The 27,395-nt window shown below is 43.1% G+C and overlaps 1 protein-coding gene across 50 annotated transcripts in view; it reads right to left on the reverse strand.

Annotated features, from left to right (window-relative positions):
• The window catches only part of PTK2 (protein tyrosine kinase 2), a 358,952-nt gene that overhangs the window by 12,272 nt on the left and 319,285 nt on the right, over window positions 1-27,395 (reverse strand). For 39 of the 50 annotated variants that reach the window (XR_003120911.1, XM_025395124.1, XM_025395157.1 and 36 more), the window contains 3 exons: window positions 15,075-15,137; window positions 4,128-4,167; window positions 2,614-2,720 (listed from right to left, as the gene is read on the reverse strand). Coding sequence is in view for 49 of the 50 variants with exons in the window: in XM_025395124.1 (XP_025250909.1) it covers window positions 2,614-2,720; window positions 4,128-4,167; window positions 15,075-15,137 (210 nt within the window). In the remaining variant the exon portion in view is untranslated. Of the gene's footprint in view, window positions 1-2,613; window positions 2,721-4,097; window positions 4,168-15,074; window positions 15,138-27,395 lie in introns of all 50 variants that reach the window. The other 11 variants (XM_025395162.1, XM_025395156.1, XM_025395155.1 and 8 more) reach the window with 2 other exon arrangements.

Consider the following 27,395-nt stretch of genomic DNA (forward strand, 5'->3'; position numbering starts at 1 on the left):
TTTTTTTTGAGACGGAGTCTTGCTCTGTCACCCAGGCTGGAGTGCAGTGGCCGGATCTCGGCTCACTGCAAGCTCCGCCTCCCGGGTTCACGCCATTCTCCTGCCTCAGCCTCCCGAGTAGCTGGGACTACAGGCACCCGCCACCTCGCCCGGCTAGTTTTTTTGTAATTTTTAGTAGAGACGGGGTTTCACCGTGTTAGCCAGGATGGTCTCGATCTCCTGACCTCGTGATCCGCCCGTCTCGGCCTCCCAAAGTGCTGGGATTACAGGCTTGAGCCACCGCGCCCGGCCAGTACACATTATTTTCAAGATTTCAATTTGCTTCATACCCTACATTAAGGGTATTCCTAATTATATTCATTATGTTATTCCAGCTATGAAACATAAGCATATGTCAGAATTCTAAGGTGGTACCTGATCTACCTCTAAAGTTGGTTTTTCATTGTAATACAAGCCATTTTGAAAGTCTGTTCTTTTGGCTTATGAAAATAAGAAGTAATTCATTAATCTCATTTTGTCCCCTTTTCTTTTTTTAAAGAGATAGGGTCTCACTATGCTGCGCATGCCAGATTCAAACTCCTGGGCTGAAGTGATCCTCCTTCCTCAGCCTCCCGAGTAGTTGGGACTATAGGGGTCTGCCACCATGTCTGGCACTTTTTTTGAAATTTACTGAAAGAAGCCAATATTGGGAAGGGTGTGTCCTTCCTCAATTTTCCCTGGAGAAGACAGTGTGTCTTTAACAGAACTGTCAGGAGGCATCCTAAGGATTGGAGGCCTGGTGAACTGGGGAAGTTCCTGATTCCCAGGTACTTACAAGCCCCTGGCATGAACTCTGAGCACCAACCCTAAGGGCAGAGGCATCCCTAGCCCAGCTGGTACTTTCACTATGGCCACAGAGAGCAGGCTAGTTTGTGCCAGTGGCAGCCCATTCACCCTCTGGTCACCTCCTCAATGAACACTGGCAAACGTGTGCCCTCTAAGCTGCAGGCTATCACTCTGGGCCTGGAGATGACATTTTCTCTTACCCTGGACTAACTTTCTGATGACTCTGAGAAGACAACAATGTATCCACATCTAACTAAGCTTAGCTTTGGAGGCCAGTGCCTTTGAGTCAAGTACGTGCTCAGCCAAGCCTGCGGCCAAGCACAGCTCAGCTATGTGGAGGCTGTGTAACCTTGAACAAACTGCTTAATCTCTGTGAGCCTTGGTCATTTGAGAAATGATACCACTACCAATCCTGTGAGGTTGACATAAGAACTGATAATACATGAAAAAGGACTGCCACAGAACTTGGTGAAGGGAAGCCATTCAATAAATGGTGGTTACTGGTAAAGCAAAGTTTATCTTAACCTGATGTGATATTTTTCAGATTTTAAGATGTCTTCCACTATAAGATGCATCTTTTTTTTTTTTTTTTTTTTAACCTCGAGACAGAGTCTTGCTCTGTCGCCCAGGCTGGAGTGCAATGGCATGATCTCGGCTCACTGTAACCTCCGCCTCCTGGGTTCAAGCGATTCTCCTGCCTCAGCCACCTGAGTAGCTGGGATTACAGGCGTGCGCCACCACACCCAGCTAATTTTTTTGTATTTTTAGTAGAGACGGGGTTTCACCATGTTGGCCAGGCTGGTCTCGAACTCCTGACCTCGTGATCTGCCACCTGTCTTGGCCTCCCAAAATGCTGGGATTACAGGCGTGAGCCACTGTGCCCAGCCCAAGATGCAACATTTTTTAATGAACCACTAAGAAAGAAAAAAAAAAATCCTGCCAATTAAACCAAAACACCATCCCAATTTTAGAGATATTAAAGTGTGAATAAAAGGTATATAAGAATTGAGGAATAGGGTCTGTTTTGAGAGGTAATTTGTTATCTTAAGTGGAAAGTAAGAAGATCCCATCTCCTTACAGGACCCAGGTTAGAAAAGAAGAGCCTCCTCCGTCAGATCTCTCAGGGAGGAGGGCTGCTGCTCTAATGGCTCCAGCACTCGGTGAGGGCTGGTGGGGACCCAGGAGAGTCACCGGCACCAACAGCTCCAGCTGGCACCCCTTGGGGCAGGCTGCACCTGACTTCTGACTGCCAAACTCAGAAGCTTATGGTTGTTTGTGCGTGAGTCAAACACTCCCCTTGGTTTGAGGATGGCTCTACTCAGCATACACTGCTTTTACAAATCCAATTCTAACTCTAAATGGAAAATAAATAAGTCTTCCATGAAGCCACACTTACAAACTTGGAGCCTACGAAAGTCCTCACTTACCCCAAGCATCCTGGTTTAATTAATTTTTAAAACCAGAAACAATCTCGGCACTTTACTCTAAAGAAAACATTCTGTCTGATTAGAGGAAGATGTATGTAGAAAATCAGAATCTGACTGAGTTCCTAAAATCTATTACACTGAGAGGAAAATGGAAAAGAAAATATTTGCATAAAGCTTTTCCCTGACTCTCAGAGGGGTTCAGAACCAGACCAATTGAGTACTGGGTCTCACTGCAGTTCCACTCTGCACTGTTCTATTTTCAGCACCAACTCCACTCTATGACATGAACACCGTCAACTGAAAACTAGGGGACACCACAAATCCTGCAAGCAGAAGGTGCTGCACAGGCTCAGATGCCCACCTTGACACCCTCGTTGTAGCTGTCAGCAGGGCTGCTGAGGCTGGCAAGGCTTCCCAGGTGACCGGGAGCTCCAGGGCGAGGTGGTTTCTTTGGTGGAGCTGCAGGATCTGGTGAGAGAGAACAATTGCCATTAAGTCATGTGTGTTAAGAAAGAGTAACTGCTGGGGGCAGTGGCTCACGCCTGTAATCTCAGCACTTTGAGAGGCCGAAGCGGGCAGATCACCTGAGGTCAGGAGTTTGAGATCAGCCTGACCAACACGGAGAAACCCCATCTCTAGTAAAAATACAAAATTAGCCAGGTGTGGTGGTACATGCCTGTAATCCCAGCTATTCAGGAGGCTGAGGCAGGAGAATCACTTGAACCTGGGAGGTGGAGGTTGCGGTGAGCCAACATAGCACCATTGCACTCCAGCCTAGGCAACAAGAGCAAAACTCTGTTTAAAAAAAATAAAAAACAGGCCGGGCGCGGTGGCTCAAGCCTGTAATCCCAGCACTTTGGGAGGCCGAGACAGGCGGATCACGAGGTCAGGAGATCAAGACCATCCTGGCTAACATGGTGAAACCCCATCTCTACTAAAAAATACAAAAAACTAGCTGGGCGAGGTGGCGGACGCCTGTAGTCCCAGCTACTCGGGAGGCTGAGGCAGGAGAATGACGAAAACCCGGGAGGCGGAGCTTGCAGTGAGCTGAGATCCGGCCACTGCACTCCAGCCTGGGCGACAAAGCCAGACTCTGTCTCAAAAAAAAAAAAAAAAAATAAATAAATAAAAAACAGAGAAAGAAGGTTGGGCACTGTGGCTCACATCTGTAATCCTAGTACTTTGGGAGGCTGAGGTGGTCGGATGCCTGACCTCAGGAGTTCAAGACCAGCCTGGGCAACACAGTGAAACCCCATCTCTACTAAAATTTAAAAAAAAAAAAAAAAAAAAGAAAAGAAAAGAAAAGAAAATTTAGCCAGGCATGGTGGTGTGCACCACACCTCAGCTACTTGGGAGGCTGAGGCAGGAGAATTGCTTGAACCCAGGAGGTGGAGGTTGCAGTGAGCTGAGATTGCACCCGCCACCATACTCCAGCCTGGGTGACAGAGTAAGACTCTGTCTCCCAAAAAAAAAAAAAAAAAAAAAAAAGGAACGAGAAAGAAACCACTCCTAAATAAATGCCTACTGCTGTTCTTACAAAATACACTAATCTTGCATTCTAAGGAGGCATTTCTTTTCTTTTTTCTTTTTTTTTTTTTTGAGACCAAGTGTTGCTCTGTCACCCAGGCTGGAGTGCAGTGGCATGAGCTCGGCTCACTGCAACCCTAAGGAGGTATTTCTGATGCATTATACCAACAAATTCTTTTTCCCAATACTCTAGTAATGAGCTGAATGTGGTAAACATCGTACTTGCTGTGGTCTGTAGAGGTAAAATTAATCATGAGGGTATTCCAAAGCTACGACACCATATACATTCAAAACCTGCTTTCATCAAATTAAACTAACTTCTTTCCGCCCAATTCTTTTCTTCTTTACCTGGTTTACCCACAGGCTGATATATATGTTGGTTTCCAATCTGTGGGAAAAGAAAAGTTCAGTCAATGCACTGGTATATACAATTGGGTAATGACCTTTCTCTCCCACCCTGTCTGTCTACCCCCTTGAACTTCTAGGCTAGATTCTGGGGTATCAAAATGAACAAGACAGGGTGCTGCATAAGATCTCAGTTGGGGTGGGGGATCAGGCAAATAAGCAAATGATGCCAATAGGATGTGTGGAAAGGGCTGTGAGAGAAGCAAGCATGGGACACTCTGGAACCACAAATACAGTAGTCATAACCCATTTAAAATGTTCTTACACAGCTGAGAATGTAAATTAGTGCAAATTCTATGGAAAATGAACTGGAAGAACTCAAAATAGAACTACTTATCAAATAACTCAAAATAGAACTACTTATCAAATAACTCAAAATAGAACTACTATTCGATCCAGCAATCCCATGACTGCGTATACGCCAAAGGAAAACAAATCATTGTATCAAAAAGATACCTGCACTGCTATATTTATCACTGCACCACTCCCAATATCCAAGATACGGAATCAACCTAAGTATCCATCAATGAATGTCTGGATAAAAAAAAATGTGGTATATGTATACAATGGAATACTATTTAGCCATAAAAAAGAATACAATTGGCTGGGCACAGTGGCTCATGCCTGTAATCCCAGCACTTTGGGAGGTCAAAACAGGCAATAACCTTAGGTCAGGAGTTCAAGACCAGCCTGGACGACATGGCAAAACCCTGTCTCTATTAAAAACACAAAAATTAGCTGGGCATGGTGGTACATGCGTGTAATCTCAGTTACCTGGGAGGCTGAGGCAGGAGAATTGCTTGAACCCAGGAGGCAGAGGTTGCAGTGAGCCGAGATCACGCCACTGCACTCCAGCCTGGGCAACAGAGCAAGACTCTGTCTCAACATAAATAAATAAATAAATAAATTCCTGTCTTTTGCAGCAGTGGGGATGGATGCAGTAATGTGTAGGCCATTATCTTAGGTGAAACAGCTTACAAACAGAAAATCAAATCAGGCATGTTCTCATAAGTGGGAGCGAAATACTGCGTACACATGTACCTAAGAATGTGGAATAGTCACTGGGGACTTGGAAGAGTTGTGGGCAGGGGGGGACAGCGTTAAGACATTACTTAATGGGGCCAGGTGCGGTGGCTCATGCCTATAATCCCAGCACTTTGGGAGGCCGAGGTGGACGGATCACGAGGTCAGGAGATCGAGACCATCCTGGCTAACATGGTGAAACCCCGTTTCTACTTTAAAAAAAAAAAAAAAAAAAAAATTCGGGCAGCATGGTGATATGCCTGTAATCCTAGCTACTTGGGAGGCTGAGGCAGGAGAATTGCTTGAACCTTGGGGGGGTGGAAGTTGCAGTGAGCCGAGATTGCGCCAGTGTACTCCAGCCTGGGCAACAGAGGGAGACTCCATCTCAAAAAAAAAAAAAAAAAAAAAGAAATTACTTAATGGGTATAATGTACACTATTTGGGTGATGGTTATACAAAAAGCCCAGACTTCACCACTATGCAATATATCCATGACAAAAAACTGCACTTATACCCCTTAAATTTATACAAATAAAAAAATTTTGAAATGTTCTTATATGGATGTCTCCAGTTTACCTCTATAGGGTTTAAAATCCCAGGACTTCCCAGTGTCTGCATCTTCTCCTGCCTGGCCTCCCAACTATGCTTATCACAAAAACGGGTACAACCAGAACAATGATGGAAAGGGGTTTGGTAGCACTGGGTGTGTAGATTCCCATGGGCCTACACTGTCATCATCCCCAAAGCACTGTGTGTGTCAGGACCTGTTGCTATACCTCCATCAGTTCCAGGCCAAGCCAGAGAAGCCAAACCACAGCCCAGAACTTCTGTTCCAGGCACACGATAAAGTTTCACTTAACACCAGTTCTCCTTCAAGTTGTCATACCTGAAACTGCACTTGAAATAGTCTTTCTGAGGCTAACTACCTGGAAAGAAATCTTTTTGGAATTATGTTCTACTTCTGAAAAGAAAGACTTTTCTCGCTTACTTTAGAATAATGAACTGGCTAATAGATCTAACTCAAGGTGCTTTACTTTCTACTGAAAAGAGATCCACTTCTTCACAATACAAGGGCTATAAAAATAGCACACAAAATTAAAATTGTTCCTCCCTCACATGATCAAGTTGTTTTCAACATGTCATTTAACACCTCTGATTTTAAAGACTTGGAAAAAGTCTCGGAGCCTGAAGGTATGAAGAATGATACCATATCAACTTATTTTTGTGTAGCACTTTCTCCTTTACAGATCATTTTCATATCATTCACTTGTTCAATGAACAGTTATTGAACACCTGCTTTGTTCGAGGCACTGTTCGAGGCATAAAACAAAGATCCTGCCTGGGAAGCAAACAGCTAACAATGCAGTGGAGGGAGACAGATAATAAACAATGAATATGTATTAGTATATTCTGTGTTCTGTTAGGAGAAGCTGTATCCCACAAAGAAAGGAGATGGCTGGGATAGAAGGAGAGGAGCTACAAGTTTTTTGGTATTTATTTACTGATTGATTGAGTGAGTGACAGAGTCTTACTGCCGCCCAGGCTGGAGTGCAGTGGCATAATCTTGGCTCACTGCAACCTCTGCCTCCCAGGTTCAAGTGATTCTCCTGCTTTAGCCTCCTGAGTAGCTGGGATTACAAACGCCCACCATAATGCCTGGCTAATTTTTTGCATTTTTGGTAAAAATGGGGTTTCACCATGTTGGCCAGGCTGGTCTTGAACTCCTGAGCTCAAGTGATCCGCCCACCTGGGCCTCCCAAAGTGTTGAGATTACGGGCGTGAGCCACTGCTCCTGGCCCTTTTGTTTTTCTGAGACAGGGTATTACTCTGTCACCTAGGTTGCAGTGCTGTGATCTCAGTTCACTGCAGACTCAACTTCCTGAGCTCAAGTGATCCTCCTGCCTCAGCCTCTTGAGTAGCTGACAGCTGGGACCACAGGTGCACGCCACCACACCTGGCTAGTTTTTATATTTTTTGTAGAGACAAAGTTTTGCCATGTTACCCAGGCTGGTCTCAAGCTCTTGAGCTCAAGTGATCCACCCACCTTGGCCTCCCCAAGTACTGGGATTACAGGCCTGAGCCACTACCCCAGACCAAAGCTGCAGTTTTAAGTAGGAAGGTCAGGCCTTCTAAGAAAGTGATCCCTGAAAGGGAACACTTGTAGCAACCTGGGAGAAGAGTAGCTTGGAGACGGAGGAGTCCCAATAGGGCACATCGAATGTGTGATGAACAGCGAGGTGGTCAGGGTAGATAGAGAGGCGTGAGGGCAGGGAATGGTGGAAATGGGTCAATACTTAACAACAGATAGTGTCTATTGGCTGTGTTGTACTCACCGCTTCAGGCAATAAAACCCATGCCCTTTTAAAAAAATTTTAAATTTATGTGGCGCCTGTCCCCAGCCAGCAAGCTCACGGCAAGCTGAGTGCTCTCCACGTTTTTTTTGTTTGTTTGAGCTAGAGTCTTGCTCTGTTGCCCAGGCTGGAGTGCAGTGGTACAATCTTGGCTCACTGCAACCTCTGCCTCCCAGGTTCAAGTGATTCTCCTGCCTCAGCCTCCCAAGTAGCTGGGATTATAGGTGTGTGCCACCATGCCTGGCTAATTTTTTGTATTTTTAGTAGAGACAGGGCTTCACTATGTGGCCCAGGCTGGTCTTGAACTCCTGACCTCAGGTGGTCTGCTCGCCTCGGCCTCCCAAAGTATTGTGATTATAGGTGTGAGCTACCGCGTCTGGCCCCATGCTCATTTTAAAAGGTTTAAAAATACAAAGAACTTTCTGGTTGATACTTGGGTAACAAGAAAGTTTGATGAACTAGAAAATCCTATTCTCAGAACATCCTGGAGTAATCTAGCCAATGTGTGATCACGTACAACCTGCTCGGGTACTCAGGTACAGTAAAGGAGAGACCCTGCTTCAGAAGTCTGACAGGATGAGTGTGTGGAGCTAGGCCTCGTGCATGGTTCTGTGTGGACCCAGCTGTTTACTTTGGAAAAGTTGCAGAGCTGCTAGGGGCTTTGGTTTTTCCATTTGTAAACTGAGGCTAATAACACTTACCTAATAAGACAACTAGGCTGTCATCACAAAATGAACATGCTGTCAACCTGTGTGTTAAAGTCTAAATAAAGTTTTACTTTTTATGCACACTGATGGGATCAATTTTCCACTAGTCAGTTATTAATGTTTACTAACTAGTTCACATCCATTTACAGTCTACGTGGCTTTCTAGTCAAAGGGTTCTCCCTGAAGCCGTGGCACATTTCTAAAAGTGTTAAAAGCTGGAGCATTTCACAAATAGGGCCAAAAACAAATTATCGTCTTTAGGAAAGCACAAAAGGGGAAAAAAACCAGAAATGGTCATAGCATGTTAACAGTCCCCAGGAAGGCAGTCAGTGAAGTCTGTTGAGAAAGGCTGGCTATATGTGCATAAATGGGGGCACTTAGGCAAGTTTTCTTTGAGTCCTGGTCTACTCATTTGTGAAATGTGGATGACGACAGTACCCGATGTGTCAAGAGTGATGCGACACAGCACCTCGCAGTACTAAGCCAGGTCGTCAGTTAGCACTAAGCACTCTTACTATTACCTCCACCTGGCACAAAGCAAACTGAGATCTTAGGTGGGCCCATCATGTGTCATCTGATTGTCTTAGAAATTCTTTTTTTCTTTTTTAAAGACAGAGTTTTGCTCTTCTGGCTCAGGCTGGAGTGCAATGGCACAATCTTGGCTCACTGCAACCTACGCCTCCCGGGTTCAAGCGATTCTCCTGCCTTGGTCTTCTGAGTAGCTGGGATTACAGGTACCTGCTACCAAGCCCGAATAATTTTTTTGTATTATTAGTAGAGATGGGGTTTCACCATGTTGGTCAGGCTGGTCTCGAACTCCTGACCTCAGGTGATCCACCTGCCTCGGCCTTCCAAAGTGCTGGGATTACAGGCGTGAGCCATTGCTCCTGGCCACAAGTTCTTATTAATAAAGCATTTCTGCATAATCCTTCTATCCAGGTTTGATTAATTAACAAATTCACATTTTTTTCTGAGTACCTTCTATGGGCCACACACTGGAACACAAAGAATTTTCCTTATCTAACAAATTTCCTATTAGCAATGTTCTAAATAGCTAGTATCTTGAATAGGACTTATTTTCACACCAAGACCAACTGCTTGTTATGCATCTGTCTCTTCAACACAAGGAAGGAGCTCAGTGTATGGGAATGTTAAATGGCTGATAATGAAACCTCCTTGCTCATGAACTAAAGAATGTCGGCCAGTGCGCCCGACTGGGTGCTATTTTATATAGAAAAAATGTTTGCAAGATGTTAAGGTTAAGTGTTGACAGTTGCATACACACACATGTGACTAGAAGTCAACTCAGTAGTTTCACCCTTATTAGGGTAAAACTTTAACTCCATAACTCTGCTACCTCACAGGCACAGCAACTGTTTAAGGAAATCTGCATTTAACTTAGACATTTGCTGATGGAAATTTGGCGTTGGTTTGTTCAAATTAGTAAGGTTAAGAAGATCTTAAATTCAGCTGGGTGCGGTGGCTCACGCCTGTAATCCCGGCACTTTGGGAGGCCAAGGCGGGTGGATCACTGGCGGTCAGGAGTTCGAGATGAGCCTAGCTAACATGGTGAAACCCCGTCTCTACTAAAAATACAAAAATTAGGCGAGTGGCTGTAATCCCAGCTACTTGGAGGCTGAGGCAGGAGAATTGCTTGAGCCTGGTAGGCAGAAGATGCAGTGAACTGAGATTCTGGCACTGCACTCCAGCCTGGGTGACAGAGCAAGACTCTGTCTCAAAAAAAACAAAAACAAAAACAAAAACAAAAAAATCTCAAATTACTCAAATTAATAACCTAACATTACACCCTGAGGAACTAGAAAAACAACAGCCAACCAACCCCAAACTGGCCGCTTCCTTATGTTGAAGAGACTAATGCATAACACGTAGTTGGTCCTAAAATGTTAAGAAGGAGTGAGAATTGGTGTGAAAATAAGTCCTATTTATGCTGGAGGCTGCAAATTTTTTGGTGTGGAAAAATCAGACACTGGCAATGACCTTGGGCAGTAGGATATAAATAACTCCCACAAGCTTAGCGTTCCAATAATGGAAGACTAGGCATAAATGGGTTAAGTATAATTGGAATAATCATAAGCTAGTTCTTTAAAGAGAATTTCAGGCATTCTCCCCCTGCAACATCCAGAAGAAAAAAATCTTGCTTGAACAAGTTTTCTGTGACTCCGGAGACTTTTATAACCATATAGTAAGAGTATAAAAATTTAGCAAATGGGCCAGGTGGATCACTTGAAGTCAGGAGTTTGAGACCAGCTGGCCAACATTGTGAAACCCTGTCTCTACTAAAAATTCAAAAATTAGCTGGGCGTGGTGGTGCATGCCTGTAGTTCCAGCTACTCGGGAGGCTGAGGTACAAGAATCACTTGAACCTGGGAGTCGGAGGTTATAGTGAGCCAAGACCACCCTACTGCACTCCAGCTCTGGGTGACAGAGCGAGACTCCGTCTCAAAACAAAAACGAAAACAACAACAACAACAAGATATTTAGCAAATGACAGCTTGTGTTAACAACAGCTATTATGTGTATATATTTCTTCACTCGATCTTAGCCAAAAGGCTGAGAAATGACGTACATATTTCTTTAGGTCACAGAGAGTCTGACTTATTACTAAAAGGTGCTCCTCTCTAACTCATTCTAGGAGGCCAGAATCATTCTGAGTCCCAAACCTGGCAGAAACAACAAAAGAAGAACACTTCAGGCTAACGTCCCTGATGATTAAACAACAGAATACGCATTCTTCTCATCTGCACATGATACATACTCTAAAATAAACCACACAATTGGTTATAAAACAACTGTATAGCAAATTAAAAACAAACCCCAAATCACACCAACCACACTCTAGGACCACAGCACAATAAAAATAGAAATCAGTACTAAGAAGATTGTTCAAAACCATTTGATTACATGGAAATTAAACAACCTGCTCCTGAATGACTTCCGGGTAAGGCAGAAATCAAGCAATTCTTTGAAACTAATAAGTACAAAGATACAACATACTAGAATCTCTTGAACAAAGCTAAGGCAGTGTTAAGAGGAAGGTTTATCGTGCTAAACATCTACACCAAAAAGTTAGAAAGATCTCAAATTAATAACCTGACATTGCACCTTGAGGAACTAGAAAAACAAGAGCAAACCAACCCCAAAGCTAGCAGAAAACAAGAAATACCCAAAATCAGAGCTGAACTAAATGAAACTGAGACATCAAAAAACATACAAAAGATAAATGAAACCAGAAATTGGTTATGTGAAAGAATACATAAGAATGACAGACCACTAGCTAGACTAATTAAAAAAAGAGAGAAGATCCAAATAAATACAATCAGAAATGACAAAGGGGACATTACCACCAACCCCACAGAAAAATACATATAACTATCATAGAACATTATGAACACCTCTATGCACATAAACCAGAAAATGTAGAAGATATGGATGAATTCCTGGACACATACACATTCCCAAGACTGAGCCAGGAAGAAATCAAATCCCTGAACAGACCAATAATGAGCTCTGAAATTGAATCAGTAATAGACAGCCTACCAACCACCAAAAGCCCAGGACCAGACAGTTTCACAGTTGAATTCTAACAGATGTACAAAGATGAGCTGGTAGCACTCTCACTAAAACCATTCCAAAAAATTGAGGAGGAGGTACTCCTCTCTAACTCATTCTAGGAGGCCAGTATCATTTTGAGTACCAAACCTGGCAGAAACAACAAAAAAAGAAAACTTCAGGCCAATATCCCTGATGAACATAGATACAAAATTCCTCAACATAATACTGGCAAAACGAATCCAGCAGCAGCACAACAAAAGCTAATTCACCACAAACAAGTAGGCTTTACCCCTGGGATGCAAGGTTGGTTCAACATATGAAAATCAATTAAACGTGATTCATCACATAAACAGAACTAAAAACAAAAACCACAGGATTATTTCAATAGATGCAAAAAAAAAAAGCTTCCAATAAAATTCAACCTCACTTTATGTTAAAAACCCTCAAAAAACTAGGTAATGAAGGAACATAACTCAACATAACTCAAAATAATAAGAGCCATCTACGACAAACTCACAGCCAACATCTTATTGAACGAATGGGCAAAGGCTGGAAGCATTCCCCTGGAGAACTGAAACAAGACCAGGATGCCCACTCTCACCATATCTATTCAACATTAGTACTGGAAGTCCTAGGCAGAGCAATCAGGCAAGACAAAGAAATAAAAGGGATCCAAATAGGAAAAGAAGAGGTCAAACTTCTGTGTGTGCAGATGATATGATTTTATATACAGAAAACTCCATAGTCTTGGCCCAAAAGCTCTTAGATCTGATAAACCAGCAGTCCCCCATCATTTCGGCACCAGGGACAGGTTTCGTGGAAGACAATTTTTCCACGGATTCAGGGGATGGGGTGGGGGATGGTTTTGGGATGAAACTGTTCCATCTCAGATCATCAGGCATTAGAGTCTCATAAGGAGTGTGCAATCTAGATCTCTCGCAAGCGCAGTTCACAATTGGGTTCACATGCCCATAAGAATCTAATGCTGTCACTAACCTGACAGGAGGAAGAGCTCAGGCATTAATGCTGGCTAGCCCACCACTCACCTCCTGCTGTGTGGCCCAATTCCTAACAGAACATGGATCAATACCGGTCTGTGACCCAGGAAGATGGGGACCCCTGTGATAAACAACTTCAGCAAAGTTTCAGGGTACAAAATCAATGTACAAAAATCAGTAGCATTTCTCTACACCAACAACATCAGTTGAGTGCTGAATCAAGAATGCAATCCCATTTACAACAGCCACACACAAAAAATACCCAGGAATATAGCTAACCAGGGAGGTGAAAGATCTCTACAATAAGAATTAAAAACACTGCTGAAAGAAATCAGACATGACACAAACAAATGGAAAAACAATCCATGCTCATGGATAGGAAGAATAGATACCATTACAATGGTTATACCGCCTAAAGTGCTTTACAGATTCAATGTTGTGCCTATCAAACTACCAATGACATGCTTTACAGAATTAGAAAAAGCTATTCTAAAATTCATATGGAACCAAAAAAAAAAAAAAAAAAAAAGCCTGAAAAGCCAAAGCAATCCTAAGCAAAAAGAACAAAGCTGAAGACATCACATTACATTACATGACTTCAAACTATACTACAAGGCTATAGTAATCAAAACATCATAGTTCTGGTACAAAAACAGACATACAGACCAACAGAACAAAACAGCCTAGAAATAAAGCTTCATACCTACAACCATCTGATCCTTGACAATGCTGGCAAAGACAAACAATGGGGAAAGGACTCCCTATTCAATAAATGGTGCTGGGACAAGAAGCTAGCCATATGCCAAAGAATAAAACTGGGTCCCTTCCTTACACCATATACAAAAATCAACTCAAGATGAATTAAAGACTTAAATGTAAAACCTAAAACTATAAAAACCCTCGAAGAAAACCTAGGAAATACCATTCTGGACATAGGCCCTTGCAAAGATTTCATGATGAGGACAGCAAAAGCAATCATAACAAACAAAAAATTACAAATAGGACCTAATTAAACTAAAGAGCCTCTTTACAGCAAAAGGAACTATCAACAGAACAAACAACCCACAGAATGGGAGAAAATATTTGCAAGCTATGCATCTGACAAAGGTCTAACATCAAGCATCTATAAGGAACTTAAAGCAAATTAACAAGAAAACCAAACAACCCCATTAAAAAGTGGGCAAAGGACATGAACACACACTTTTCAAAAGACGACATAAACATGGCCAACAAGCATATGAAAAAATGCCCAATATCACTAATCGTTAGAGAAATGCAAATCAAAACCACAATGAGATGCCATCTCACACCAGTCAGAATGTCTATTATTAAAAAGTCAAAAAATTAACAGATGCGAGGTTGTGGAGAAACAGGAACACTTAGACACCGCTGGTGGGAATGTAAATTACTTCAGTCACTGTGGAAAGCAGTTTGGCGATGTCTCAGAACTTTAAACATAAGTAGCATTTGACCCAGCAATCTCTGTACTGGGTACACACCCAAAGGAATATAAATCTTTCTACCATAAAGACACATGCATGCTTATATTCATCACAGTACTGTTCACAATAACAAGGTCACGGAATCAACCTAAATATCCATCAATGATAGACTGGATAAAGAAAACGTGGTATGTATACACTATGGAATACTATGTAGCCACAAAAAGAATGAGATCATTTCATCTGCAGCAACATGGGTGGAGCTAGAGGTAATTATCATTATCTTAAGTGAACTAACACAGGAACAGAAAACCAATACCGCACGTTCTCATTTACAAATGGGAGCTAAACACTCAGTACACATGGACACAATGAAGGGAACAACAGACTCCGGGGCCTACTTGAGGGTGGAGGGTGGGAGGAGGGTGAGGATGAAAACACCACCTATGAGGTATCATGCTTATCACCTGGGTGCCAAATGATCTGTATACCAAGCCCTTGCACCAGCAACATGCGATCTACTTATATAACAAATCTGTACATGTACCCCTGAAATGAAAATAAAAGTTAAATGAAAAAGCCTTTATCAATAATAGTGCAGACAACTTCTGTATCTGAATAAAAATTCTAGGCTGTACATCACAGATTTTCAGAATCTTAAAATGTTAACTTTATTTATAGAATATTCTGCTCCCTATTACAACTATTAGTCAATTTGGAAATCTTATGACATAAACATTGATGGTCCACGCACAGGAGAACTGGAAATCAAATCCTGCTGAAAACTCAGGCTTACCGGACCCTGAAGACTTCCATCCTCCCTGTCAATACTGCCTCGAGAGAGTCTCACATCAGGTTTCTGAAGAAATTAAAACAAAATCAAAACAATTTCATTTTTGATTTGAAAATTATCGACAGATTCTGTATTAAATTCCTTCCTTTTTAACACAATTGTTCTCATAGTGGAAAGTTCCCCAATTTCAAAAGAATTCCAGTGATGATGAATGAAGGCTGGCTGCCTTGGGAAGAACCGCATTCCTCTCCACACACGCACACCTTACAGACTGGCACCTGCACTGGCCCACCCAGTGCTGGAGAACCTACACTTCACTTCTACTCCAAGTAGCACAGCAGGCTTTCTTCTTCACTGAGACCTGCAACCCCAGGATAAAAATACCAGGCATTACTTGCGGCTTTCTGACAGAATATGGCTCATATGGATGTGGCTGTCTTGCCAAAGCAGCAAATGAATTCAATTACAAGACTGCTTTCCCACACTGCATCTAGAATATAGAAACCAAACAGATAAATCTAGATTTCATGTAAATAATAGTACAGAAATTTCACCAGTATCAGAATAAACGAAGTAGGCTACATGTCTTTATGGTGAAGGAACAGGGCAGAAAGGCTTTTCCTCATGAAAACAACCCCGTGCTCCTGCAGCATGGGTTCCGTGGAGCCTTCAGCCACACTGGCCACATACTTCTGCCTGGAAAACTTCTGTTTACTCTTCAAGGCTCAGCCAGATACCCTTTCTGGGCAGCATGTTTCCTAATTCAAGCAGAGCTGGTCGCTTCTTAGCCTGTGCCTTACAGATATCTCTCTACATTGGCACATATCATGCACAATTACTTCCCTCATTAGAGATGGAGCATCTTGATGTCTTATTTGTCTGTGTATCTCCTATTTCCCACACCTGAACCTGTCACTGAGCACACCATCTGCAACCACTTGTTGGGTAGGGGATCGAGACATAAGCTTCACCTCTCCCTTCTTTTCCAATTCCAGTGCTGTAGCCCAAACCCCCTTCATTGTACCAGTTCCTCCTAGGCTTTCTGCCTCTGTCTTAACTATCTCTAATGAAAGCAGGGGTCGGCCGGGCGCGGTGGCTCAAGCCTGTAATCCCAGCACTTTGGGAGGCCGAGACGGGCGGATCACGAGGTCAGGAGATCGAGACCATCCTGGCTGACACGGTGAAACCCCGTCTCTACTAAAAAAAAAAATACAAAAACTTAGCCGGGCGAGGTGGCGGGCGCCTGTAGTCCCAGCTACTCGGGAGGCTGAGGCAGGAGAATGGCGTAAACCCAGGAGGCGGAGCTTGCAGTGAGCTGAGATCCGGCCAGTGCACTCCAGCCTGGGCGACAGAGCGAGACTCCGTCTCAAAAAAAAAAAAAAAAAAAAAAAAAAAAAAAAAAAAAAAAAAAAAAAAGAAAGCAGGGGTCAGTGGTGGTGCCAGGGTGTAGTAGGAAGTTGGTAAAGGACACAGCCACCATTAAGATAAAAGTGATCCTCTGATGGCTCAGAGGTAAACAGACTTTCCAGGACAGGGGCCCTGCAGTGTCCTTTGCCTTCTTCCTCCCCTCCCCCTTTCTTTCCCTCCCAGGCACAGTGCCTGCAGGTAGTTGGCTAAGGTCTGAGAACAGCTCCTACCAGGAAGTGGGTAAAGGAACTCCTGATGGCTAATCACTAAAAGGGGGCTCTGGCTGATTGCTGTTAACAGTCCTCAGGGATTCCATGTGGGAAAAGGTGAAACTTGTGTGTTGTCCCTGAATTTAGGGCAGACTTTGGCTCACTTATGGAAAAACATTCTAATAATCAGAGGCATCCTGAAACAGAATAGACAGACTTGACAGCAGTAGCAGAGAGTAAGCAAAGAGGGCAAAAGTCACAACTTACTTGTTACCTGTTCATTCAACAGAATTACAAAACAGCTCATGTATATCAGCCCCATATCCCTAGTGCCCGGCACAGTTTCCGGCCGGTGCGCACTCAACACATCAATGTTGACTGAATTAACCTCTATGCTACTATATAAAAAAAAGATGTTCTCTTTAATGTAAAAATATTCATTTAAAAACAATAGCTAAATATAGGTGGAAAATGACCTAAATCCTCAAATGCAGTGTTGGGTGTGGTGGTGTGTGCCTGCAATTTCACCTATTTGGGAGGCTGAGGTGGGAGGACCCCTTGAGGCCAGGATATCAAGACCAGCCTGGGTGACATAGTGAGAACTCATCTCTACAAAGAAAAAAATTTTAAAAATTAGCTGGGCATGATGGTGTGTGCCTGAGTCCCAGCTACTGGAGAGGCTGAGGTGGGGGGATGGTTTCAGCCCAGGAGTCTGAGGCTGTAGTGAGCTACCATTGTGCCATGGCACTACACCCTGGGTGACTAAGCAAGACTTCGCTCTGTTAGAACTCTGTCAATGAGTAAACCAGAAAAGTTTAGAATAAGTATTTCCAAACTCTGACAAGCATAACTTAAAACATTGTACGGTGTTTATATGTACTATAATATCAAGGAACAATAATTTAAAAAATGAATTCTTACTGCAGATGTGATATATATAACTAATGCCCACACAGGGGAAGTCAAACCCAGAGGCATGCAGTTGGTGACTATGGCAGAAAGTATGCTGTGTCTTACCAGAGAGGCCTATCCCATTAGTTGTGGACAGCTGTGGCTGGGTGTGAAAGAGCTCCAGAGAAAACTGAGAGGTAGGTAGTTCCTGACTTCCAGCATAGAATCTTCTCTGACAGGTAAGATAGACATGAATAGACAGAAAGGAAACCAGGCAAACACACGTAATATTTCAACCATTGATTCCAACTGGCAACTGAAGGGGAACTCACTGGGGCGGTCCTAGTCCATGGAGTAGAACTCACAGATTCTATTCCATGGAATGTTGAGGTTCTGCTACTGTCTGAATGAAGAGGCAGCTTTCTGGGGCCTAAACATCCCAGATATACTTAAGAAAAATATTCCAAAACACAATGAACTTTGAGAAAAAGTACCTGAGAAGACGAGACTTCAGGTTGACAATTCACAGAACATTACTCAACGTAAATATCAAGGTCAGGAAAGATTTCGGGAAGACCAAGGAACTGTTCAAGCTTAAAGGAAACTCAAGAGATATGATAACTAAATACATCTCACGATCCACGACTTTTTTCTAGAAAGGACATTCTGTGGACAACTGGTAAAACATGAAGAGTCTGTTGATTAGCTAACAGTATTGTATTATTGCTAATTTCCCAACAATGGTAACTCGGCTGTGGTTATTTAAGAGAACATCCTTACTTGTAGGAAATTCACACTGAACTATTTTAAAAAGTAGGATATCTGGTATTTACTTCCAAATGGTTCAGAAAAAATGGTATGTACAAATATGCAAAGCAAATGAGGTCAAATGTTAACAACTGGAGACTCCAGGTAAAGGGAATGTGAGAATTCTTTGTACCATTCTTGCAACTTTTAAAATGTCTGAAACTATCCTTTCCTCTTTTGCCCATTTACTTGAGGGACAAGCTGGGAGCTGGGTCTGCTCAGGGGTTTTGTTGAAGGGCTCTAAACAGAGAGTGGAGGTGATTAGGTTTGACTCTATTGCAGCAGGAAGGACAACAATTTTTATTTTATTTTATTATTTATTTTATTTTTTGAGACAGAGTCTCGTTCTGTCGCCCAGCCTGGAGTGCAGTGGCCGGATCTCAGCTCACTGCAAGCTCTGCCTCCCGGGTTCACGCCATTCTCCTGCCTCAGCCTCCCAAGTAGCTGGGACTACAGGCGCCCCCCACCTTGCCTGGCTAGTTTTTTGTATTTTTTAGTAGAGACAGGGTTTCACCATGTTAGCCAGGATGGTCTCCATCTCCTGACCTCGTGATCCACCTGTCTCGGCCTCCCAAAGTGCTGGGATTACAGGCTTGAGCCACCGCGCCCGGCCTATTTATTCATTTTTTTGAGAGTCTCCCTCTGTCGCCCAGGCTGGAGTGCAGTGGCATGATCTCGGCTCACTGAAAGCTCCGCCTCCCAGGTTCATGCCATTCTCCTGCCTCAGCCTCCCGAGTAGCTGGGACTACAGGCGCCCGCCACCACGCCCGGCTAATTTTTTGTATTTTTAGTAGAGACAGGGTTTCACCGTGTTAGCCAGGATGGTCTCGATCACCTGACCTCATGATCCACCCCCCTTGGCCTCCCAAAGTGCTAGGATTACAGATGTGAGCCACCATGCCCGGCCAACAGTTTCTATTTTTAAGAGACAGGGCCTTGACCTGCTGCCTAGGTCAGAGTGCAGCGGCTATTCACAGGCACAATCATAGTGCATTACAGCCTCGAACTCCTGGCCTCAAGCAATCATCCACCTCAGTTTCTGGAGTAGCTGGGACTATAAATGCATGCCACCATGCCCAGTTAGAGCTACAGTCTAAGAAAACAAAAGACCCACCAGGCCCAAGTTATGATGTGGTCATTTAATAGTTACAGGATTTTGGTTATTTTAAAATATCGTATATACCCTCATTTGTCAATAATCTAACGAAACATGCACTTCCTGTAGAAAAATTAAGATACTGCGAAAATAGATGAAAAAATTACAAATCACTCAACCTTACCATTTGGAAATAATTGTCATTAGTTATTATGGAGTAATTAAAATGTAAAAGTAATTATCATTAGTTAATACTGTGGTGTAAATGTATGTTTACAAACATGGAACCACATTATATGATTCTGCAGCCTTCACATAACATTTACTTAGGGCAAGCTGACAAAACAATGCTTAAGGCTGCGCAATGTTCCACTGCATGACTATCATCATAAAATAGACAATGGTAGTAAAGGGTGTGGGCTGTGGCACCAGGTGGCCTGGGTTCAAATCAGGCTCCAGTATTTACAAGCTGTGTGACCTGGGCCTCAATTTCTTCATCTCTAAAATGGAACAGTAACTGTAACCAACACATAGGATTGTTAGGAGGATGAAATGAGTTAACATTTGCAAAGTACTAAGTTGGTGCCACATAAGAGTTAAAATAAACAGTTCTTTTATTGTTGGACATTAGGGTCATTTTCAAAATCCTTTATAAATAGGTTGTAGATGAACACCTTTGTATACAAATCTTTGACTAAGTCCCTGATTGTTTCCCTGGGACAGATTTCTTTCTTTTTTCTTTTAGAGATGGGGGGGTGTCTCACTATGTTATCCGGGCTGGTCTTAAACTCCTGTGCTCAAGTGATCTTCCTGTCTCGGCCACTGTGCCTGGCTCTGGAGCAGATTTCTAAGAAAGGAATTCCTAAGTCAAAGAGTTGGAACATTTGAAAAATCTTGGTATAAGTTTCCAAATTGCTCAAGGCTGTCCTGATTCTCATCTACGTCAGTAATGTGTGATGGCATTTCTCTCACTGTGCCCTAGCACCACTGTGCTGTCATCTTAGAACTCTCAACCAATTCATAAAGAAGATACTCAAATATATTGTTGTGACTTGTTCCTCTCCTCCTCCCTTTCCCCAAATAGTTGAACATTTCTGTTTCTTATTATGAGATGCGAAGTTCCATGAAGACAGAGGCTATGAAGCTGTCTGCTTCACCGCTGCATCTCTGTTACCTGGTAGAACACAGGACAAACAGATGGAGGAAATGAACGCTCTGTGCATTTTTCTAGCGAACTGATTGTCCATGCCCCTTTGGACAAGGCATATAACCTGTCTAGGCCCAGTTCCTCACCTGTAAAATAGGTAGAATAATACCTACCTCAATCAGTCATTATCAGAACTGAAGAAGTGCCTGGCAGCATTGTGCACATAGATGTGTAGTAACTATTTGCTGAAGGAATGCTTCAATTAATATCCAAGGCACATGAGATATGTTATAGACGAGGAACTTGACTTAGAAAGATTTAGTTGCTTGGGGTAACACAGCTCTTAAACAGTGGAGGTGGGCTTCAATCAGTCAACAGATGTAAGTACCTTCTATAGGCAGGAAATATTTACTGTTTTACTTAAACAAAAAATGCAACTCATTTATATTTTTGCCTATAGAGTAAGCTATTATGTTTCATGTGTTTACATGAATTAATCTGTTTTTATTTCTATATAAATTTCATGAAATGACTTTCTTTAATGTGTAATTCCCTAATGTGGTATTTTCCTGAAGACAGGATTTTAATTTTAAAATGAGAAAGGCTTATCCATTTAAAATCAAATCTACTTGTGTTCTGTGAATGAAATAAATACTTGAGCTTTTTTTTTCATACAGCACACATGGCCTCCTGAATGAAAGATGAGGGCCCACTGGGAACTGAAGAGCGATACAGCCAGAGACAGTCAATCAGAAAGAATGGATTCTCAGCCAGGTGCGGTGCCTCACGCCTGTAATCCCAGCACTATGGGAGGCTGAGGTGGGCAGATCACCTGAGGTCAGGAGTTTAAGACCAGCCTGGCCAACATGGTGAAACCCCGTCTCTACTCAAAATACAAAAATTAGCTGGACATGGTGGTGCACACGTGTAGCCCCAGCTACTTGGCTGGCTGAGGCAGGAGAATTGCTTGAACCCGGGAGGCGGAGGTTGCAGTGTGCCAAGATCGTGCCATCACACTCCAGCCTGGGGGACAAGAGCGAGACTTTATCTCAAAACAAACAAACAAAAACAAACCAAAAAAACACTTCCGTTTAGCTACAGTCCCTACTCTCATGTGGGTGGGTATGGCTCTGGAAAACTTCAAATTTAAGGTTTATAGCTCAGTCTTTTCTCTTTCCACTATACTGTATTGCTTTCAAATCTGGAATCTGGTATGAGGGCAAAAATAGGAGAGCTGTGGCCCTGCTGCATAGCACATGCAGGGACAGCAGCCTGGCTTCAGATAGACAGCCTTGTGCCACTGCTTTCTAGTTCCCTGTCTCGGCATTCATCTTTCATTCAGACTGACTGGATCTGCTATGTGAGGGAAAAATGCTCACATATTTCTTTCTCAAAACACAAAGTAGGCTTTATATAGACAGGGCTTTCTCATTTAAAATTAAAATCCTGTTTTAAGCATAGTACCACATTAGAAAATTATTGTGCACACAGTAATAAAAAGAAGCAAGTTGCAAAGTTACTCTATTTTTAAGCAATGCCCAATAGGAAAGAAAGCTCTTTCAACCAACTGAGGTTCTAACTAAGGTTGCCAGCACTCTCTGGCACTCACTTTGTAAGACAGCTTTCAGAGTATATTTGCAGGCACAGAACTATTTCAGAAAGGACAGTATCTGACCTGGGAACAAGAGAGGGGAGTGTGGGACCAGGCGTGGTGACTCATGCCTGTAATCCCAACATTTTGTGAAGCCACGGTGGGAGAATCGCTTGAGCCCAGAAGTTTGAGACCAGCACGGACAACAAAGTGAGACCCTATCTCTATTAAAAAAACTAACAAAATTAGCCAGGCTTGGTGGCGTATGCCTGTAGTCGCAGCTACTCTGGAAGGAGGCTGAGGCAGGAGGATGACTTGAGCCCAGGAGGTTAGGGATGCAGTGAACTAGGATTGTGCCACTGCACTCCAGTCAGGGCCACAGAGTGAGACTTTGTCTCAATTTAAAAAAAAAAAAAAAAAAGGAGAGCTAGGTATAGTACAGAGTATCTTCTGTGGGGCCACCTGACCTTGAGCAAGAGCATCTGGGCTGCTACGATAAAACACATTCTGTGCAGAGTTGTTGAGATAATGCAGAGATCCAGAGGAGGGACTCCTGACCCACTGAAGTACTCAAAAAGTAAGAGATGTGACTAGCAGTAGCAACCATAAAAAATGACGTGATGATGTGCTCTCTGAAAGCAGAAGCGATTCAAAAGACATCGGTTTTGATCTAAAATTTGGGTAATACTAAAGCAAGTTAATTTTTCAAATAAGAACAGAACTTATCTAACACGGTGCAGAGCTGACCTTACTGAAGTAAATGGCAGGACCAGAGCAGTAGGTCTGGGTGGGTCTGGGAATGAACCAGTTTATGAAGATGAAAACAGAAGGTAAGCATCTTTTTTTTTTTTTAAAGGCGGAGTCTCGCTCTGTCACCCAGGCTGGAGTGCAGTGGCGTGATCTCGTCTTACTGCAAGCTCCATCTCCTGGGTTCGTGCCATTCTCCTGCCTCAGCCTCCCAAGTAGCTGGGACTACAGGCGCCTGCCACCATGCCTGGCTAATTTTTTGTATTTTTTAGTAGCCTTTCAGCCTAACAGGGTTTCACCATGTTAGCCAGAATGGTCTCGATCTCCTGACCTCGTGATCCGCCCGCCTCGGCCTCCCTAAGTGCTAGGATTACAGGCGTGAGCCACCGCGCCCGGCCCGGTAAGCATCTTTAGACATTTTTATAGCAATCTGAAACAGTAATTTTTAGGCCATCAAAAAAGTCTGGCTTGTATTTTTATGTCTTTCTAGTCAATGATTTTGAAATTTTATTTTACAAGAGTATTGGTCTGCAACGGTTTAGAAAGATACAAACTGGCCCTTCCATGCAGTTTGAGAAGCCCTGTACTGGAAGCTTCCTTGGCCTAAGAGGACAGAAAGACTTATGACACACAGCTTCAACAATGACCTGATTAACCTAAAAGTAGGTGCAGTGGTCTGGCCTGGTGGCTACAAGGACACAGACCAATAGCTCTGGGTCTAGCTCATGCCAAAGGCCAAGGCACAGAATCAAGCTTGTAAATAGCAGATACCATGGAAACCAACAGTAATTTTTACACATACACAGCATAAAAAGGACCACAGTGAGATATAATTATCATTGTTAGAGTCCCTTCACCAAATGAAGGACCATAAAGCATGTGTGTGCATACCCAGACACCTAGCTGCCACCATCACCACTCGACAGTGTCACGAGCGCTTCTACATCCGACACACACTACCTTCCAACTGACAGATGGTCAGGGTAGTCCTCACACTACACCTGCACCAGGCGTTATTCCCAGTTTGCCAAGCTTTCCATGCGGCTGTCTAAAAATCTGAATCTCTAGCCCAGACCACCTCCTGCGGGCTCTATGCCTGATATCCAGCCACCTCCTCTGCATTCCCATTTGCATATCCCAAATGTCCAAACCTAGCATCATCATGTTTCCCTGACATGGACTCCTCATTCTGAATTTTATTTCATTTTGTAGCACAATGTTACTTTTGGTGACACTAATGCTATGATTTCTGTCCTGGATTCTTCCTTCCTCTTGACGTCCTATACCAATTCACCAATCTTGTCCCTTTTAAGTCTGTTTTCTCTGCTCCTTCCCACTTTGCCTTTTCCAGCTTAGATCCTGCTGTCATTTATTTGAATGACCACTCAACTTCCTAATGGATCTCTGCATTTCCTATCTTGCCCTCTGAGCCATCAGTCAGCAAGGCAAGGCTAAAGTGGTTTTTTTTTTTTTGAGACAGAGTCTCACTCTGTCACCCAGGCTGGAGTATAGTGGAACAATCTCAGCTCACTGCAACCTCTGCCTCTTGGGTTCAAGCAATTCTCCTGCTGCAGGCTCCTGAGTAGCTGGGATTACAGGAGAGCGCCACCACACCTGGCTAATTTTTGTATTTTTAGTAGAGATAGGGTTTGGTCATGTTGGTCTCGAACTCCTGACCTCAGATGATCCACCCGCCTTGGCCTCCCAAAGTGCTGGGACTACAGGCACGAGCCACGGTGCCCGACCCTAAGGTGATCTTTCTGAGATGACATCTGCTTCAAATCTTAAAAAACACTGCCAGGCCTAAGATCAGAGAGTGACCTTGGGACCACGTCTCAAAAATCAACTGGGGTGCTTGTTATCACTCTAGGTCCTTGGCCTCTCCATATCCACTGCAATTCTCTAGTCCCGGGGAACTGAACTTTAAAAGGTCCCCCATGACTTTTATGTCTATTACATTTTAATTTATTCATTTGTAAAATAATTATATCTACTTCCCCAGGGTTCATGCATTACTTGTTTTTAGATGAAAAATAGTGACACAAACGCTATGATTCCTGCCCCAGATTCTTCCTTCTTCCCTCTTGACCTCTAACATTTAGATGCTTAACACTGTATGGCGGTACATTCATTCGCTTAATAAATACTGCTTGAGCCTTATTACTGCTGAACAAATGGTACTATAGGAGCTGGGGGAGAGTGCTGAATAAATAAAGTTCTCATCTTTGTGATGCTTACACTTTAGTGGAGGAGATAGGAAAACAAGCGAGACATTGTCACACAGTGAGAAACATTAGGAGAAAAATGAAGCAGGATGAAGACAGTTAAGTCACAGCTGCTGCCATTAAGGAACTTATGTTTTATTAGAGAAAGAGGGTGAGAGTGAGCATGTGTGAGAGTACAGGGGTTTGGGGGAGAGAACGCAGGAGTGCACATCATAATACAGTAAGTTCATTCAAGCTTCACGCTTGGCACTCAGTAAGGTTCTCTGGCACCTTGTGGGTAGAGGCCAGGGATGTTGCTAAGAACTCCTACTATTCATAGGACAGTCTCCTACAACAAAGAATTACCCAGTCCCAAATGTCAACAATGCCCAGGCTGAGAAACCCTGGTGTAGGTAATGTGTCATCCTTGAGGTGACACAAAAAGAAGACATGGTCCATGGTCTCTGCACTCATGAGGTGCTCAGTCTAGTAAGGAAAACAAGCAAAGATAAAAATACAATACCATCTTACGAGCATTAAGAAAGATGCTTGTTCTAGCCTGGCTAACATGATAAAACTCTACCAAAAACAAAAATTAGCTGGGCGTGGTGGTGCGTGACTGTAGTCCCAGCTACTTGGGAGGCTGAGGTGGGAGGACAGATTAAGCCCAGGAGGTCAAGGTTGGAATGAGCCGTGATTGTGCCACTGCACTGCACTCTACCCTGGGTGACAGTGTGAGACCCTGTTTTGGGAAAAAAAAAAAAAAGGAAAGGTACTTGAGTGGGAAATTGCCTCGATGCCATCATGGCCTCCAAGTTTAGCACCAGGCAAGCTATCTCAGAAGTTACCCAAAAGACAGGTTTAGGACCAAATGAAGATGCTCCAATTACATGGTTATTAAGTTAAAAACAAAACCCAAAACACATAGTAAGAAATATTTTCCACTTCCCCACAAACATGCTCTGCTTTGGTCACATCCAGATACAGGAAGTTCTTATAATACAGTTTGTGTGTGTGCATTTTTTTTTTTTTTTTAAACGGAGTCTCGCTCTGTTGCCCAGGTTAGAGTGCAGTGGCATGATCTTGGCTTACTGCAACCTCCGCCTCCCAGGTTCAAACGATTCTCCTGCTTCAGCCTCCCAAGTAGCCGGGATTATAGGCATGCCAATTTTGTATTTTTAGTACAGACGGGATTTCACCATGTCGGCCAGGCCAGTCTTGAACTCCTGACCTCAGATGATCCACCTGCCTCAGCCTCCCAAAGTGCTGGGGTTACAGGCGTGAATCACCGTGCCCAGCCAGAACAGTCTTTTTTTCTTTTGTGTATCATTCATATATATTTCTGTTCCTTTGTATGTCTTGTAATTTTTTGTTGGAGATTAGACATTTTATATAATATATTGTAGGAATTCTGGGTACTTGATCCTCCTCCCTTTAGGGCTTTTTTTTTTTTTTTTTTGCCACAGGGTCTTGCTAAGCCCAGGCTAGTCTCAAACTCCTAGACTCAAGCGATCTCCCTGCCTCAACCTGTCGAGCAGCTGAGATTATTCACTGTGCCTGGCTGGAATATAGACTTTTGACCCCATGTCATTACCCACACTCTTCACTCTTCCTGGAATGTATTTCCCTAGCCTGTCTGCTCTAAAAATTCCAATTTCTCCTTTAAGCCTTGGCTCAAATGTTATCCACACTCTGCTGCCTCCCCCAATACCCCTAGTGATACACAGGGTTCTCTTCTGCTCTTCCTGATGTTCTTCTTTGTCAGAGCAATAGAACAGCAGTAGCATTTCACAACATTTGGTAGCAAACCCTTTGTCCAAATGCAGTCATATATGGGACTGAAATACAAGAACTCTAGCTTGGAGAATCTATAACATCTACCTTTAAAAATACAAATCAATGCTGCCTGGTAAAAGAGGCTATCTGGACAAAAGATAGTTTTGAAATGTAGGGCTAGAGAACATATGTTCTTAGAATAGATATAATATCCAAATTAATTCACTCAGATTAGTGGTAGTAAATAATAACATTTTTTTTTTTCCTTTTTTTCCAGAGTCTTACTCTGTCACCCAGGCTGGAGTGCAGCGGTACAATCTCAGCTCACTGCAACCACTTCTTCCTGGGTTCAAGCAATTCTCATGCCTCAACCTCCTGAAGAGCTGGGACTACAGGTGTGTACCACCATGCCTGGCTAATTTTTGTTTTTTTGAGTTTTGCTCTGTCAC

This window comes from Theropithecus gelada, chromosome 8 (assembly GCF_003255815.1).
Source record: "Theropithecus gelada isolate Dixy chromosome 8, Tgel_1.0, whole genome shotgun sequence".
Taxonomy (NCBI): Eukaryota; Metazoa; Chordata; class Mammalia; order Primates; family Cercopithecidae; genus Theropithecus; species Theropithecus gelada.